At 43.2% G+C, this 18,503-nt stretch overlaps 4 protein-coding genes across 4 annotated transcripts; all 4 read right to left on the minus strand.

Annotated features, from left to right (window-relative positions):
• Nucleotides 1–982: 982 nt before the first annotated feature.
• Nucleotides 983–2,011, minus strand: LOC135473202 (piggyBac transposable element-derived protein 4-like). The gene has a single exon (XM_064753045.1). It carries the CDS (start codon nucleotides 2,009–2,011, stop codon nucleotides 983–985), a length of 1,029 nt encoding a protein of 342 aa, XP_064609115.1.
• A 5,647-nt stretch (nucleotides 2,012–7,658) lies between these two features.
• Nucleotides 7,659–8,612, minus strand: LOC135473203 (zinc finger protein 1 homolog). The gene is made up of 2 exons (XM_064753046.1): nucleotides 8,181–8,612; nucleotides 7,659–7,685 (listed from the first exon to the last, which is right to left on the minus strand). Exons 1-2 carry the CDS (start codon nucleotides 8,610–8,612, stop codon nucleotides 7,659–7,661), a joined length of 459 nt encoding a protein of 152 aa, XP_064609116.1.
• Nucleotides 8,613–13,330: 4,718 nt separating this feature from the next.
• On the minus strand, nucleotides 13,331–17,850 carry LOC135474088 (uncharacterized). Its single transcript, XM_064754090.1, has 3 exons — nucleotides 17,821–17,850; nucleotides 14,064–14,167; nucleotides 13,331–13,895 (listed from the first exon to the last, which is right to left on the minus strand). The coding sequence occupies exons 2-3, from the start codon at nucleotides 14,136–14,138 to the stop codon at nucleotides 13,533–13,535; spliced, it is 438 nt and encodes a 145-aa protein (XP_064610160.1). The 5' UTR covers nucleotides 14,139–14,167; nucleotides 17,821–17,850; the 3' UTR covers nucleotides 13,331–13,532.
• LOC135472315 (piggyBac transposable element-derived protein 3-like) lies at nucleotides 15,727–17,603 on the minus strand. The gene is made up of 2 exons (XM_064751774.1): nucleotides 17,403–17,603; nucleotides 15,727–17,125 (listed from the first exon to the last, which is right to left on the minus strand). The coding sequence occupies exons 1-2, from the start codon at nucleotides 17,429–17,431 to the stop codon at nucleotides 15,727–15,729; spliced, it is 1,428 nt and encodes a 475-aa protein (XP_064607844.1). The 5' UTR covers nucleotides 17,432–17,603.
• Nucleotides 17,851–18,503: the final 653 nt, after the last annotated feature.

Genomic DNA, 18,503 nt, shown 5'->3' on the forward strand with positions numbered 1-18,503 from the left:
GGTGATGCAGCACCGTGTCGTGTACGTGACAGGAACAAAACGTAAAGGCAAATGATGTCAGAATGTAACCTTGCGCTTTATGTCAAGCACACAACTCTTGATGTAGCGAGGTCTGTCACTAACATTTTGCGTTACCTTAGTCCCACTCTACAAACAAACTTACGTCCCAAGTCCATGTCAACACACGTCGCAATAGTTATTAGGCTTTGTGTAATTTTTGAGACTTTTTAACATGACTCTGGTTTCTGGTGGGGAATCTGATACCAAAAACTTTAAAATCTGGTTTAAATCAATAACTTTAACATATTCTTTTTTGGTTTAATGGCTTTCACGGATTCTTTCTACCGTAGCCAGTAGACGTAGATTGTAGGTTATTTGGGAATACGTTAATCAAGATTCAGTGACGTCATAGTTTTCATACATTGTGCGGTTTTGTTGGACTTAACCCTTTAGCTACTGAATTATTTATCAGTATTACTTGAATTATAGGCATAGATTTTTGGAATGATGTAAGGTTGAAAGTGGCAAGAGGTAGAAACTTGGTATAATGGTAAACTTTATTGGGTATTACTAGTACCTCAAAATGACACTAATTAATTTGACCTATTTGCATATTAATTAGGTCACGTGAGCTCAAATGAGGTCACAAAAATAGGTCAACCAGTTTATTTCATGTTTTCGTTACTATTTTTGCCCTATTGTCACATGTAAATCATTAGATATGCTAAAATGGATATTTTATAAACACAATAAAGTATATTCTGGGACATAATTCATGAATTTTACTTCATTTACTTATGTATTTACTAGATTTTCTGGAGAGTCGCCTTCAGTTTTAGTTCGTATTTCTGACAATGTAAGTTTTGTTTCTATTAGAATTACAACAATGAATGTCATATTCAGTAACAAGAGGTACAATAGTGTTCAGCTGTACCTTAGCTAAGGGTGTCATTACCGTGCAACAATAAACCTGGGCCAAATCCTAGAAAAACAAGTGGCACAGTTTGTAGTTTAGCTGGGTGTGGTAGCGCTCGTTGTATGGGTAGGCACAAAGCGCAACCCCACACTGACGGCAACGAAAGTGGGTTTGTTTCTTCCCCCCTGGAATGGATGTGTCACAGCAAACCACACACTGGGGTCTTGCCTTTCCCGTTGGTTCCAGCCAGTGTCTTTCTACCAATCTCTGAGGCTTATCACCTGTAATAGGGCGTCCTGGGCGTACAGAGTCACGTTTGCCATAGCCTTCAAGGAGTGAGGTACAGACTTCCATAATGAAAGACTTCAGGTCAAGTTGTCTTTCTGCATTCACCACAGATCTGTGAATAACTTGAGCATTTACAAGGCAAATAGAAATGAGTGCATTGATGATGCGCATGTACCATTTCCTTGACCTGTGCGGGAAGTTGTATGTTTTCATGCGCTGACCCGCAAGATCCACACCACCCATGTAAGAATTATACTGGACAACACAGTATGGCTTTTTGACCACCCTAAATCCATCTGGACTGTGTTTTGATCGGATTCTCTTTTCGACATTTCGATTGGGATGGACAGTTGATATCACAGATACCCTTTTAGTATCATGCCAGGTAACGACCAGCAACTTATTATTCCTCATGTACACAGGATCGTCGCCTTTGCGCAGGGGTAGATTTGCAGGTTTTAGTTCAACTGGTATTCCCACACGATTTGCATTGATTGTACCACACATACCAGTTTGTTGATCAGCAAGGTCTTTTGCCAAAGGAATACAAGAGTAGTAGCTGTCAATATACACAATACGACCAACATGATTGTATTCGTTCATCAATTTTCTGACAACACGGTGAGCTGCCCCAATCCCATCACCATTGTTCTGAGGTGGGTCATCAGTTTTGCCAGTGTAGAGATCCCATTTCAAGGTATACCCGGTTTCAGACTCTGACAACACAAATGCCTTGTATCCCCATTTATCCGGCTTCTTCGCATTGTACTGTTTGATTGCACTGCAACCCTTGAACGCAATTGTCATTTTGTCTAGGGACAGGTCTCTTTTCGGCTGATATATTTGACTGAACTTGGGAACAATAATGTCAATGATAGGCCTGATTTTGAAAAGCCGGTCATAACCTGGTTCACACCTTTCCCGGGCGAGGGTGATTCAGGTGACAGCCGTGATAGTGGAACTAACACCCGTGGAATTGAAACACAGTAGGCCGTCCGTCGATATAGGCGAACCCGTCTACGGGGAGTTGTCGATCGCCGATCCGCTTCTCGGTGTGATTGAGTCGGTGACGGATCGATACCCCCAGCTGCTGTGACTTCCAGTCCAGGAATTTTTCAGCCAGACGGGTGGCGGTGCCGGAGGGAACGAACTTCTCTCCGCCGTCCTGACGGCGCCAACGGACGCAGTGACCTGCCGGCATAGGTGAGGCCAGGCAGTACAGGTACAGCGCGTTGGCATCGAATCCCACGATGCGCTGACACAGCTTTCCGCCACACCTCGTTCGTGGTAGCGGTGGAAAATGATACTCGGCCCACCCACGATGTTTTTCTTGAGGCAATCGTGCATGTCTTTGTCTTTCTCACCGACGAGGGTGAACACGGAGCGTAAATCATGGAATAAATAGCGGAGGGTAAGCCCTGGTATGCTGATGCAGTGTTTGAAGACATCCACATGCATGGTTCGGTAGAACACCGACATCTTCTCCGCAGCCTCCATGAAGGGAATGACATCTAGGTTATTATACCACCGCAGCAAGTCTTTGACGGTCCGCATGCCGTGCTCTCGCCACACCGTCTGTAAGGTCTTGTACTCTGCGTCCGTGCACGGCTGGTGGGTGAGATCATTGTGGAAAGCATGCTGCGGTGGCAGTGTGGTTTCCTCCAGCCGGGCCAGGGAGTCTATGCAGCTGTAACAAAATTTCCATTTGGTCACGTGACAGTCGTAAGCTTTCACCCACTTGTCGTAACTGTAATTCGGGGCCAGGTAATTCCGAATGTCCAGAAATTTCAGCTGCGGTGTGGTGAGGGCCATGTGATTATTGTTCCGCTTAATCACATACTCCAAATCACCGCTCTGGACCAGGTGGGGGTAAAGCTGTTGTTTGATTAAGTTCAGGTCATAGTTACCCGAGTTAAAGCCGAGGACGGGGAGTTGGTCCATATAGGTCACGAATCTGTCCCGCACTCGGCGTGTGTAAGACGGTTTCTTCTCGTCGGGATCGATCCGCTCGTCTAAGGCGTCCAGGATGTAAGCATAACGCTCGTGGAGATAGGCGCTACTGATCTCGCTGATGGTGTTGAGGTAAGCCATCATGTCCTCGACGAGTGCCTGGGGATCGCCGGTGGAGATGAAACACACGGGCTGGTCGTAATCCGGTACATTAGAGTTGACGCTGACACTCATGGGGATGTGTTGAGCCGTCCATTCCGTCGAGGCAGTCGCCGCATCGTCCACCGGGTTCACCGGAGCCAAGTACGCCTCAACGGGAAGATGCCGTCGTCACCATCCTGGAGTTCGATCCCCATGTCCGCCAACGTTTCGAAAATGGTGGGCCGATTGCGGAAGACACCCCCCGGGTACCAGGTTGGCCTGGTCTAGATGGACGGCCAGACACCGAAACAAACACAAATAGTCCCTGTACGGACCGTTATTTCCACCCACCAACGTGTGTAGCCCCTTGTTTCCTTTCAGGTAAGAGGGTAACGTTACCCCACCTTTACCGATAGGCTGATGCGGCAGTTTGTGGACGAAAAACAGCACGTTGGTGATGAGGTCGACGGTCCATTTCGTATTGGGGCGTTGTTTTTGGGCCCAGGTAAGCGGATCTTGGGTGAGGAGATGCTGGGTGTGGAATCCTCGCAGGTCAGCCCGACTCGCCACGCGGTACGGTGCGTTGAGTACTCGGGTGTTGTTGGTGCTCGGGTAATAATACCGCACCTGGCCCGTCTCTTTGTGGCGGAGGATATATCCAAAACTGTAATTGATAGTAAAAGCAGTCGGCTGGTCTTCGTAAATCTCGTCTACAAAGGCTGGGATAGCACCGAGATCACTCAGTCGGTAATTATAACAGTCTTGAATTGGTTTGTGGCGATGGAAATGCGTCCTGATCGATCGCCAATGCCGCTGGTACAACTCCCGCACGTCACTGTCACGGCTCGGCAAGACAGCCTCGTGAGGTTGCACTGGGTCGGGCTCGAACTGGCTCGTTGGAGTTATTTTCTTTTCTTCTTCTTTCAGCGAGGCATCCCCCGCTAAACTCACTTGAGCTTTACTCATTGGGGTAGTGGTAGATGAAACAGGTCTCTGTAACATAGAAGGGTGTGGACGTTATAACCAAACCCTAGACATACTCTATATACATACTATTGTACATATGTGCATATGTACGTATGTTCCGCTAAAAAAATTTATATAATACATATAATACATAGGAACCATTCGGATAGATAGCAACCCTAGCATGACACACTGACACACTGACCCATACTATTGGTGATCGTCTCAAGGATGGTAAATGAGTGCCCGATTTAAATAACAAGAAATCATAATTAATTTTCATGGGTTATTGTAAATTAAGTGAAATAAAGTAATACAATGTTTTTAAATGAATTGTGACATAAGTTTGCTTTACACAAATATGAACTAAATGAAATAAATCTATATATATATATATATATATATATATATATATATATATATACTGATACAATTGTTAACTCTGCAAAACCCCCTATACAGTTTTGGAACAAAAAATAAAGAAAATTACCATATATTACTCTTTCCAGACACGTATTGTCGTTTGACATTTAGAGTTATGCCCCTTATTTCCATTATTCCAACAAAAGTAGTTGCCCCTGCTAAGCGTATTCCATCAGGAGTTATCCCCCTTGTTTACATACATTTGACATCGCACATTCGTGGGTTTCTACTACGAAATACATAAGGAAATATCCTCTAAGCTACTCAAGCTTTCTATCTAGCTTTACTGGAGTTACAAACTATTAAAAGACACAACCATCCTTAAATATATTGAACTAAAACTACTGTTATTTCAATAAGAAATCTAGCGATCTCAGCTGTGAATAATCATTTTGAGCAATGAAATGCAGCATGTCTTATTGCATATGATCCAGTAAAGAAGTTTTTTTTATACTTTTCATATACTGTTACAAACATGTAACATGCGATAGCTCTTACTGTCTTCAATTAACTTTCAAGAAGCAAAGCGGGTTCAGGAAAGAAAGAAAGAAGACATCTAAGCCTACAATGACCACTTATTCAATTGACACTTATACACGTAGAAATCACAACCACCAGCCGATGTATTAGACATATATATATATATATATAAGATATATACATAGCAGGCGAGTTGAACACAACCCCGGCTGACAACAATGTAGCGTCACGCGCACAGCTCTGGCGGGCTGATGATTGTGTATGAAACGGGCAGGAGAAAAACATAAAAGCCCGCTCGCACTGATCATCCAATCAGTGGGCTGATAATTCATTTTGTCGTGCTTTCGCCCAGGCTAGGGTTGTTAGTATATATAACATAACCGCGGGTTTGAGTTGATCAGACTGTTACGGAGTTTGCTTGACTTCAGTTTGCTATTTTCCACACTATGGACCGTCGATTCCACGATTTTTTGGGGAGTGCCGGGGAGGGGCAATAGGATGATAGTGATGAAGACCAGTCTTCTTCTAACCATAACCAGGATGAAGAACCATGGACGCCGTCACCCCCGGCCTCCCCAATCATCATCCCGGATACTCCACCACCCCAGGGGAGCAACACCACACCCAACGGGGAGGAAAGAGACCTCCGCCCCTGCCCCTGCCCGCGGTGCGTAGATAGGAGAGCGGGTAGGAGAGTGGGGGTGGGGCGAGGAAATTACGTCAATAGACTCCAGGAAATGATCACCAGCGGAGAGACGGTCGCCGCCGCCACCACCACCACCACCACCACCACCCCAGAAACACCCCGCCTCACACAAACGCTCATGGAGCGGTTTACGACGCGGAGGGATCCCGTGGGGCGGGGTATTGGCCGGGGACTCCCCCGGCAACTGAATCTGGAGGACGGGAGTTCTTCACCTGTACCATCACCTACACCACGGTCACCTGGGTGGTTGACAGCACGCCGGGGTCGGGCACGAGCCCGTCCTACAGCTCGTGTCCCACCCCACCCACGGGACACCCGCCGTGAGGATGAGAGCCAGTTGCCATCACCCCTAGCCCAGGCTTTGCCTTCTACCCCGGTTAGGGAAGTAGGGGCGGTTAGAGCTCACCCCAACATGACATTTCGCACAACAGAAATTGGAAACCACAATTATCTAACTGCAGAGGAGCGCAACACCCTGGTTAGAGATGTAGAAGACCGGTTAAGAGCTCAACCGCCCCTACAATGGTTTCTCATCCCCGCGGCGGTAGGAGGCTTACCATTAACACCAACTCCACGCGAGTCAACAGCAGCAGCAGCACCACCTGTCTCACCTGGGCCGGGCGCAGGTGAGGGGCTTGCGGCATCCCCACAGGGTAGGGGACAGGTATCCGACGGTTTTCCGACATGTCGGATTTGCTATGAGAGACCGTCGAGTGCATGCCTCCTACCCTGCGGTCATGCGGCGATCTGTCTCACCTGTGCCCGCAGACTTGACCCACAGCAGTGTCCCTTCTGTAATTTGTATATTTTACGTGTTGTTCGTTTATTTTATTAATTGTATATCTCGTTTTTTTAATCGTTTTCATGTGAATTTGTTTGTTAAAAAACAAGAAAAAAAAAAAAAAAAAAACAGCTGGCTGTTTAAAAAAAAAAAAAAAATGGCTGTTTAAAAAAGAAAAAAAGAAACATGGCTGTTTAAAAAAAGAAAAAAAGAAACAGCACTTTTCCAACGGCCCTTTTCAGGGCCACCCAACTCTTCCGAAAGAGTACTTTCTCAATCTAAGCACTAAAAAAAAAAGAAAGAAAAGAAACCCCACACCAGACACAGTCTTCCCATTTTTTTAATTGTACAATTGTACTTGTTCTGATATTTTTTTTTATCGCAAATCCTCTTCCTAAACTTCTGCTCCACTTAATTCATACCTAAAACTTAAGAGTTACTTAAAACTTTGCCTAATTCACACCCAGCCTGAAACAAACAAACCACTGTTTTCTCTATTTATCTATCTATATCTATACCCCATATACTGTTATACTGTTATACTGTACTCTAGTCTACTACACGCTATATCACGCTAGTCTATACACATACACCCCGCGGTGTGGAAAAAACCCACCAAATTTTCTTGTGTATATGTATAATGTATTGGTGTTACTTATGTATTTTCAATGCAGGCTGGTTGGGAGGTCGGCAGGCAGGTCAGTCGGTGCAGTCGGTGTAGGGTAGGCTTGTCAGTATTAGACATATATTACATATATACATAGCAGGCGAGGTGAACACAACCCCGGGTGACAACAATGTAGCGTCACGCGCACAGCTCTGCCAGGCACTGCCAGGCTTGGGATTCTGGATGAAACGCGCGGGAAAATGTAGCCGAGATGGATATATGAAAACACGCCCGCCAATGATACATCACTTTTAGTGCTCTCACTTAGGCCCGCGCCCCGCGTTTCCCTCCAACTTTACATAGACAGTGGATCCAAAACTGAATTCAAGCAATCTCCGTATCAGTCTGATGCATACACTCGCCTTGTCTACACGGACAACAAACCAGGATTATAACGCTCTGCTGGTTTTGTTAGTTCTTTGTGGGTTCTTTCATACAATCGACCCGTCGAATATTCCGGCCTAGAGGCACGCGCGTAAATGACCCAGAAAATAAATAACATTCTTGATGAGAATCAAAAGGTATATAACCGACCCGTTAGTAGGTCACTCAGCCCGAGCAGGACACAATGACTCGATCGCCGTACATGTTTGTTTACATATGACGATGTCATAACAGACATCATAATACATTATAATGCATTGTCACCAGTCAAGGCAGGGGAAAGGGAGAAAGGGATATGATGACGTCATAACATACAGCATAATACATTGTCACCACCCAAGACAGGGAGAACGGGTGAAAGGGGAAAAGTGTGAGGAATGCGTGGGAGGTTTGTGGTGGCTCGTGGGTTAGTAGGTCACTCAACCTGCTGCTTGGGGTGGAGAAAAATAAAATAAAATATAAAAAAAAAAGAACTTACCGAGCCGTGTTTCCCACGTTGATGGGTCCGCCAATCCCACAACCGGTAGAAAGACTCCTCGCAGTCTTCGCAATGCCACACACGTTCTTTTTCGTTGTCATGGCGCTGTTGATGGCGGATCAAATTCGCCCGGCGAAAAAACGCCCGGTCACAGGTCGGACAGGTGAATCTTTTGTTTGTCTGGGGCTGGTGATGCGTCCGCTGGTGCCGGAGCCAGTTATACCGCCGGGTAAAATGCTGGGCACACACCCGGCAAAAATATTTCTCCGTCTTCTTCTTTTCCTTAGCACCGTGTTGTGCTTTTTGGTGTCGTCGCCAGCTATCGCGTCGGGTGAATCCTCGATCGCACACCTCACAGGTAAATAGCTTCGCCGTCTTCTTCTCCTCCAACGTCTTCTTCTCCATATTAACCTCGAAATCCTCTTGATCCATCGTCGCTTGTTTACTCGGTCGCTCGATCGCTCGTTCGGTTGGTGTCTTCAGGTGAAGTGATCTGCTACTGCTGCACCCGTCTTTTTGTACCTGAGACACGCGGAAATTCACCACACGCTGATTGGTTCGTTTTTTCTTACGTAACCTCTTCTCGCACGCTGATTGGTCCGTTTTGCGGGCCCCCCATTGGGCAGTTTTGGGGCAAATCCAGCTCACCCATTGGTCCGTTTTGGCGCCCGGGAGCCTTTTCGAGCTGTCCCACTCGACTTTACAAGCCGACGTTTTGCCTCTTTTTTTTTCTCTCTTTTTTCCTTATACTGTTATACGGTTTTACTGTACACTATATCACACTAGTCTATACACATACCCCCCGCGGCGTGGGAAAAACCCACAACTGAGGGGTGACGTCACTGTTATAAAGTTCATGTTTTACACATAAAGGCAAACGTTAACCAAATCGTTAAAGCACCTTGAAATACACACATGAAAGTTTGAGTAAGGACATTTTCTGGTTAACGTTGATCTTCATACTGTAAATTAGAAACATTGTGCATGGTTTGTATGAAAAATTGGCGTTTTTGATCGAGAGTGCATTTTTGGTGAGCTAAAAAGGCAACCATCTCTTTTATGGCCATATAACTTTTACGGGTGCTTCGACCAAGATTTATACACCTGATTTGGAAATTTACAGGAACGTGATTTGGTTTTGAAATTTGCACTTCCTTACCTCTCACTGATTCACCGCCTTTCCGTACTAGTTTCTCTACAAAAAAAATTTTCAGGGGTTTTACGTATTTCAGGCTTACTAACCCTACAGGCACCACGACTAACGTTTACGTCTATGATCGCTTCGTGAAACCGGAGCCTGGCCCCGGAAACAGAAAGCGATCTTAGACTTGAGTCAATATTTCAGATCACTTTGAAATTGTTATTTCTAACGTAACAAGGTCAACATATTGCTTAACAACATAAATTTTGGGCAAGTTATTGTAAAACAAAATTAAGAAAAGGAGCATACCAAGTTCAATGACATTTTGACTTAAGTCTAAGATTGCTTCGTGATTGCTTCCCTGTGAGAGGGGAAAATTCCACAAAGCCATTCCTGACTTGAGTCAAAACATGAAACCTCTTCACAGTGGTTAACTTTTGATGGTTAATCCTTCCCTGGGATCACGAAGCTGTCTTATTCTTAGGTCAGACTTAATTTTAATTTGTCGTGTTATTCATGAACTTACACTTGAACATACATGTTTCATTTCTGTCACGTGTGCCTAAGAGTAAGACGCCGCTTAGTACTGAAATAAACATCCTTAAGGTGAGTCTAAATTTTAGCGTAGTAAACTGTTTTCAAGTTAAGACTAAGTCTGACTTGACCCTAAGATAGCTTCGTGATCCTGGGTCCAGATTGCTTGTGTAAGTACTTCGTTTCAAGATAGAAAAACGAGTGGCCAATCAAGGTACAAATCATTTTCCCAAACTTCAGACGAAATATTTGTTGGTCAAAAATTCGTTCTATCCAGCATATTTTTGCCTATGTTTTTCTCTTTTATAGCCTCCTTATGGACATTGTTGAACGCTGTGAGATTAAGCTGAATTCTGTGTATTTCTTGTCTGTTGACTTACTAGACCACAAGCTGTATAATGAACCGTATTGACTGGCTCATAAATCATACTGCTCCAGACTTGTTCTTACTGCCACGTCTCCGCATCACCATAAAGCACATATATATATATTATCGTTTCAGTGGCCATGCAAAGAAGGACAAAGTACCGAATCCGACCGCCTTTCTTCAGGCAGCTCCATGTCTATGAACAATCAGTGCGGGGAACGTGACAGACGGAACTGGCTGATACAACGGGACAGCATTAATCTGTTCTCTTGTGATCGAAAGAAAGGTAACTCTCACAACTGGATGCCTTCTCGCATATATTTGTCGGCGTGAAGTCAAATGCAAAACGTACGGAATTGACTCCAAAGTTGGAACGGCGCGATTACAGTGTGTCATCACAGCGAGTCTCACGACATACTCACTATGTTACCGTACATAGATATTCTGCTCACAAATATATCATTACAAAACTTCTGCTTTCATGATCTTCAATACCCTCATAATATTCCGAAGGATAACAACAGTGTCTGCAGACGAGACTCGATAAGTAACACACTTACTCTGTAACTGAAGGCAGTTTCGTTGACAAGGCTTTCTTAGAATTAGAGAGCTACGTGTATGCTATGCGACAACCAGAAAGGAGGGAATTTGCGAGTAATTATATATAATAGGATGCTGACTAGGTTTTCTAGTATGACCAGTACCGTTAAGTTAAGCATAGTTATTAATTACCCTGAAATTCAAGAGAGGAGAGAATTTAAGCAAAAATTCATGTTCTGTGTCATCTTTGGTGAGTCTTTTTCTCGTATAGACTGTGAGGTGGAAAATCCTATGAACACAGTTCGCTCACTTTTATCAAACTGTATGAACAGTTTTTATAAAATGTGGTCAAATTCACATTTTGAAAAACAGATTAACACAGATTCTGTAGATACGTATCTAACAATCTGTTTACTAGTTTTATCAAAGTACAAGAGAGAGAACTTGCGTTGATAATTGTGTTCCTGTTGATTGTGTTAGAAACAATTCTGCTAAACCAGAACCTAGCCTCCCCAACACACACACACATCCCATCAATGAATAAAAATGCTTCCTGTTGATTCTATCATAAACCACTGTGCTAAACCATGACCACCCCCCCCCCCCCCTTCCATCCCCACACTTACCCCCGTTTCTACTGGTCATCACTATTCCTGTAAGTGGCTTGGATCAGACCATCAATTGTTAAGAAATGTTTCCTGTGGATTTGTCAGAGGTCTACTTTCAAGGACTCGAGGATAAGTCTCAGGTGCATTTATGTTCGTAATATCATCACCTCTGTCATCTCACAGAGTGAATTTATGGATTTTAATCTTCATATAGACGTTAGACAAATCATTATTCTTAGCTTACTTGATAGATACAATCAGTTTAAATCGAACACGTGTTATAAATGTCTGCATTTACAATTATTTAACCAGTATTATATATTTGTTTTCACGTTCATATGAAAGAAAGTAATTCACGTCTTCCCGTCATTTAAAAATGATGTTATAGGGAGGTAATACAAAACTGTCTTTGACGTAATGCAGACTATTTTTGACGGAAAAGGGTTATTAAAAAATAAAAGACAATGTGGTTTACTTAAATATCCAACCTAATGAATATGACAATACCCTACTGATTTTCTTACCGATACATTCTCAAAATTATTATTTCCCTCCCAGTTACAGTGTACCGACACCAGACACGGCTCCCCAACCAAACAGAATACACAGTACACAAATGACACACCACCCAGTGACAGAAGCAGTATACTGACTTCAGACAAGACGAAAATATACCGCTCTGTCACAGTCACAGTACACCGACAACAAACAAGACGCACCGCCCAGTCACAGCATACTGACACCAAACAAGGCGCAGCATGTACCCTGTCACAGTATAGGCCGACAAGAAACAAGATACAGCACCCAGTCACAGAACACTGACTCCAGACAAGGCGCAGCACCTAGTCACAGTGTACTCACACCAAACAAGACGCAGCATCCACGTTGTCACAGTAGAAACATAGTGACAACAGACGAGACACGCCACGCAGTCACGGTACACGGACTCCAGGCAAGACGCACCACCAAGTCACAGTATACTGATAAAAGACAAGACATATCTGTACCACGCAGTCACAGTGTACTGACACCATATATATGCATAACACAGTCAGAGTACAGTGGCACCAGACAAGACGCACCACCCACTCACAGTACAGTGGCACCTGACAAGACGTCCCACCCCGGCACACAGCACTGACACCAAACAAGACGCACCCCTCCTCCACAGTGTTCTGATGCTACGACACGCACAACCCAATCACAGTGCTCTCACACCGGACGTGGCGCACAACAAAATCACAGTATACTGACATCAGACAAGACGCTCCACAGAGCCGTAATATAAGTAAAATATTCTTAAGCTGACGCAAAACACCAACAAATTAAACCAATATATACAGTTTAAGGCATACATGAGTATACATAAAATATGCTCTGAAATTTGAATGCACCAATTTTAAGGTGCACTTTCGTATACAAGTTGCGCATTTAAAAGCAGACACAGAAGTTTTAACTGAAAACAACAAAACAAAACCTTCTTAATTTTGCAAATCTATTGATGTACTTTCATATGACCATACATAAAAATATCATGAAATCAAAATGCTCCAACTTAAGTCGTGTATCAGCAGACATGTACATAAATAATACTTTGTAGTCAACATGCACCAATGTGCCAAAAATAACGCTCGGGACTGGATATGACTCAGTTCGCTTTAATGTTGGAAATGACGTGCTGTAAACAGACAGCCTCATCTGGGAACCCTCCATACAAGATCGCTGTAACACTGACCTCTCAAATTGCCAGTAAGTATTTAGCCATCAAAATTTGGTTAATTTTAGTTACTTATATTGTTTAATGCCAGAAAAGGAGAAAAGTTCATTGTCAAAATATATCAAAATTAAATCAACGCCAGCAAACTTGTATGACTGGCAACATTCCATCGGAAAGGGTTTAACACTTTTGTTTTACTTTCATTGCCGTGTATTTTACTTGTTTTTGTCGGGGGGGGGAGGGGGAGATGCAATAGTTCATTATCACTTATTAAACACTATGCAAAAACATCTAGAGATTTTACTCTCTTACTTAGCACTATAAGACGTTATCAAGTTGAAATTCCTGGATATGTGAAAGGTACAAAATGTAAAAATGTATCAATTTGTCGGTTAGATGAAGTTAAAAGAACCCTTTCGTCAGGTCTGCCAATGACTTACCAGCTTTACCAGGCTCCATACAGGACGTTGGTGCCGTGATCGCAGCAAACAACGCCCTTGTATGTGACCTGATACTGCCAGTAGGTCACCTCCCGGAGTCGACCGCGTGCTGGACCCAGACGCTGGACATCCATGTTTATGCCCTGTCCGGAATCCAACACCACGCCTACCCGGATGTCCCTAGAACGGACCCCCAAATACTGGGGGTTTCCATCCGGGTCTGTGTTGGACGACCACTGCAGGTCAGAAGGCGGCACCTGTAGTGCGTCAAACGTGCCGGCCAGCACAATTTTTGCTGCCTCAAAGACTCTTGAGATGGGCCCAATCAGGATGTTCCGAAACAGTTCCTCTTGTTTACTTGCTTCTTTCTGAAAGGGATGTAAAAACCATCAGCATCATATTTGTGGTGATAACGGCGTATAACAATGCTATCAATGCACTTTAAAAACCAATCCATATTTCAAAGCAAATCTTGGATTTGAAGTACAGTGTACAATGGTCGACGCAAAGAAAGATCATATCAAAGAATGTCTTACATGTGGGATAAAAATTTCCCCGTCAAGTTTGGTGATGACCGGGACAAGAACTTTGGATGTCATCTCGCTGGGCATCCCTGTATACTTATTGTTTCTGTTGTTATCTGGAGTCAAAATGTGTATATTTAATAGAACCTTCAACATGTAACAGGATACAAACAGACAGCGTTAGTATTAATGACAAGAAATGGGTCAATGGTCCTTATGCGGCATGGCGTCAGGAGGTTTGTCACGCACTCAACCTGACAATTCGCGGTGCATTACCTACTGAACCTGACAAGTCGCGGTGCATTACTTACTTAACCTAACTTTCGCGGTGCATTACCCAATGAACCTGACAATTCGCAGTGCATTACTTACTTAACCTGACATTCGCGCTGCATTACCCAATTAACCTGACAATTCGGGGTGCATTACCTAAAGAACCTGACAATTCACGGTCCGTATCCTCGAATCCGGTTTTCTCCACCCATAAACTTGACCGCCTTGAAATTAATAAATCAAGGGATGGTCAGGTCACTGCGTTCAAGACATATTTTCTTGTTCTCTAAAGTTTGTCCTTCTACTTCTCCGTTTTTCCTTCTCTAAAATTTACGTCAGGGCGTGTAAAAACATATATTTGTACTGTTTCTTTATTATTGTTGTTGTTTTATTATTCTTCCTTTTTTGTCATTTTCAATTCATTTGCAAAATGCACGTAACCATTAAATATGTAACTGTCACGTGACACATTCTTATTCATTCTCACCTCCTTTGCCATCACAACTCATGATCCTCGCGTGTCGCTTGGTTCTTTTCTTATCCAATCCATACCGAAAGGCCGCTATGAGGTAAAGTTAATAATTAATGATAAAATTTGTAGTTATTGACTGTTAGTTTAAGATCACCTCTATGGACCGGCTATGATTGTCAGCAGTTATAAAAGGCGCTCTGATTCACACGATCATTTCATTAGTTCGTGAGCTTATGTTAACCCTTTAGTGCCTGGTGTATTTTCCAGGTATACTGCGAGGAGACCAAACTGATATTATGCCCTAACACAACTCTTACAACACCAAAACAAAATTTTTTGTAGACTTTTTTGATTTATTTGGATTCACAGAACTGTACACTTACGTGTACAACAGGCATTCATGGTGCTCAACCGATTTGCCGCCTTCACACAGAAAAAGGGAAAGAAATACAGAACATAACCTCTGTGTCAACAGTCTATTGTCAGTATGGCTATTTTGCCAACTCATAACAGTGAAAACCAAATGTTCATACGGTCAGAAGAAAGTTCTTATTCGCCAGAAACTCCATGGAACGCGAGAAAACAGTCAGATCCAACCACACAAAGGTACACCTGGCATTTGCCGCACATGAATCTGCTCCTTCTACCACAACCTGGGTTTTTGCACCTCTGTGCATTGCCATCTACCTGAAAGGCCCAGTGGTTCACATTGTCATGCCGGATGTCAAGAGGCACGTGTCTGGCACTCAGTGTCCGTACGGGACGTTTTGCTGGAGGTTCTTCATCTTGAGTTGTGCATGAGCCAGCCAAGAGCGAACGGCTAATGTCAACCAAGAAGTCGACCAAACCACCTTTCCCTCCAATTTCCCTATAGACAACCCAACTGTTTACGGCACACAAACTCAGCAAATGAGTGAAGATGCGTAGATACTATTTTCTGCATCGGAATTTGGTTTTGTAGAGACTAATCATCATGTCAGCCTTATCCACTCCGCCCATGAACTTGTTGTATATGGACACTATTGCAGGACGAGGGATTGTAATCTCCTGTTTCAGCTTTCTGTCATAGCGTTTACATTCGTCAACTGGATCCACACCCACATAATTTGACGCAGTAAGGACCCGTCTACTGTCTTGCCAGGCACATACAACAACATTGTTATCCTTATCGACGCATTGATCCATGGAACCCCTACCGGCCTTTTTGATGTCCTTCTCACTCATTACTGGACAATGCCTCAGACGATTTTGCCTTATGGTGCAAACTGCAAAGTGACCCTGTTCCTTGAGGTAGACGAGAAGTTCAGGACTGGAAAAGTAGTTGTCAAAAAAGATCTTGTGTTGTTTTGGAGCCAGTGGCTGGATGAGTCGCAAAACAACACATTCACTTTCCCCCAGTACTTTTGGTACTTCGGCTTCAGAGGGTGGGCCTTTGGGACCACCGCCACAAACCTCAAAGTCATACACATACCCAGAAACGCCTGCCCTTGCCCACAACTTGTATCCCCATTTGGAAGGCTTTTTTGGCATATATTGCTTCAATGAATGTCGACCTTTGAAAGCAACCATCATCTCATCTATACATTGGTAGGTTTCGGGCACTACAACACCTTTGAATCTCTGCTGTACATGATCAAGGAAAGGTTGTATTTTGAACAATTTTTGTGTTCCATCGTTGCTGGAATTGTCGTTGAAATGCAGGCAACTCATGATGCGTTCAAATCGATTTCGTGACATACTTTCTGAAATAAGTGGGACTTTAGTGCTGGGACACCAGTACATCCTTCTGTTTGGCATTTTTACAACCCCCATGTAGAGCAAGATCCCCAATGCTTTATTTATTTCTTCCACCGTGACTGCAGGTGGAGCCCTGGAACCTGAAGCTTGAGAGCTCTGTGTTGAATAAAGGTTGGTTTGAAATGCCACTTCCTTGATATAATTTTCATCCATAAATGCTCGAAAGAAGCTGATGGGAGAACTGTTATTTGAAAGGCTCTGTGTTTCAAGAAAATCTTGATTTAGAGTGAGTCGCCTTTCAGGAAAGTCAGCTTCAGGGCGTTGGGTTAGTTTAGCACTTTTGTTCCATTTGATAGTGTTTGTTCTGGAAGATTTCTGTGTTTGAGGGTGGGAAGGTAGTGACTGGTCGTCAGTGATGGTTTCATCCTCCGTGCTATCTTCAGATCCAGAACTGCCCTCATCATCATTTGGATGGAAGTCGGTGTCTAAATTATCCATGTTGAAGTCCTCATCACTGCTTAAGTCATCCTCACTGTCATCAGGAATGTCAACTTGAATATATCTCGGCCGATACTGGCGCCCGTAAAATGATCTATCAAGAGAAACAAGGACGAAACATTATCCAGGTGGAGTGCATACATGCCTGTTGAACACATATGTGTACATTCTATGTTTTACCATAGTCGCCTAATGAGCACAAAAGTGATCACTTTTGAATTCAATAAATTTTTAACAAAAATAGATTAGTCCTAACATGAGAAACACCTGTATGGCCTTCTCTTGTAGGAGTGGATTATGTTCAGGCAGACTAAAGTACTGAACATCAACTTGATACCTTCATACAGGTGGAAAATGCCAAATCTACTTACCGCACACCCTGGGTTATGGAGGCTGCCATCTTGAAAGGATCGGTGGTGACCTCTTGTGGATCTAGGATGAATTATTTTTGCTCACACATGTGGCCATCAGGCAATTACAAATCAATATGTTAACCTGTATCCAGGCTATCCAACCAAATGCTGTAGGGCTAGTTGGAAAATGGTAACTTTTGTGACCAACAGGCACTAAAGGGTTAAGTGTTACAAATATAAGCTTTTTTCAGTTTTACTTAGTTCATGAGAAAAATATACCGTTTCAAATATAAAACAGATTACTCTGAAAAGAAACATTTTGCATACATTTTTCCCACTCCTGAATATCTCCGGCTACAGTCAGTTACATTTTCCTCCTGTTTTTAAAGTTTCCATTCACTGGGATAATATTAAAAGATCTTTACGGTGGACTAACCTTTCTTGTATGCAGACTTGATTGTTATCTTTGGGGGTCTTCGTGGAAAATATGGCCTCTCCGCATACCACTACAAAAAATACAGAGAAAATACAACAGACTGATGTAAGAAGAAACAATCTTGCAGAGTCAATCTCTTCATGCACTTAAACCAAACTCTGAAACTGAACCTAAGAATTATTACATATAGTAAATGGTGTGCTCAGCTTGCTGCGTGTGGTTTGTGGCTGTACATGTCGATCAATGCAAAGTTTGGACATTTTCACCGAAGGTTTTACTGTAAGATAGCTGGAAACCCGAATTACATTGTCGTTCTATTATTCAAGTCCGAAACAGTTTCACATGTACATATTCTTTATTCTTGGCGGCAAGGGTAATTTATGGGAAAATTGTATGAAAAATGGAAGCTTACGTATATATTCAACTTTTCCAACGAACAAGAAATCCACCGGTTAATTGACAGTGTTGTTCACGACCATTTTATCAAGAAAAATAAATCAGGGGTGCGTTTGCGCATTACGTGTACAGTGAGACAAAAAGCATTGATAAAGCTATCAGAGTGAACCGGACTGGCTAAAAAGTTTATAAGTCTACAGTAAAGATGTTGACTCAATATACGCACACGAAAAAAAAAAAACAAGAATAAAGCAAGTGAGTAACAAGACAATGTGTTCTACAGATAC

This window comes from Liolophura sinensis, chromosome 8, assembly GCF_032854445.1.
Source record: "Liolophura sinensis isolate JHLJ2023 chromosome 8, CUHK_Ljap_v2, whole genome shotgun sequence".
NCBI lineage: Eukaryota > Metazoa > Mollusca > Polyplacophora > Chitonida > Chitonidae > Liolophura > Liolophura sinensis.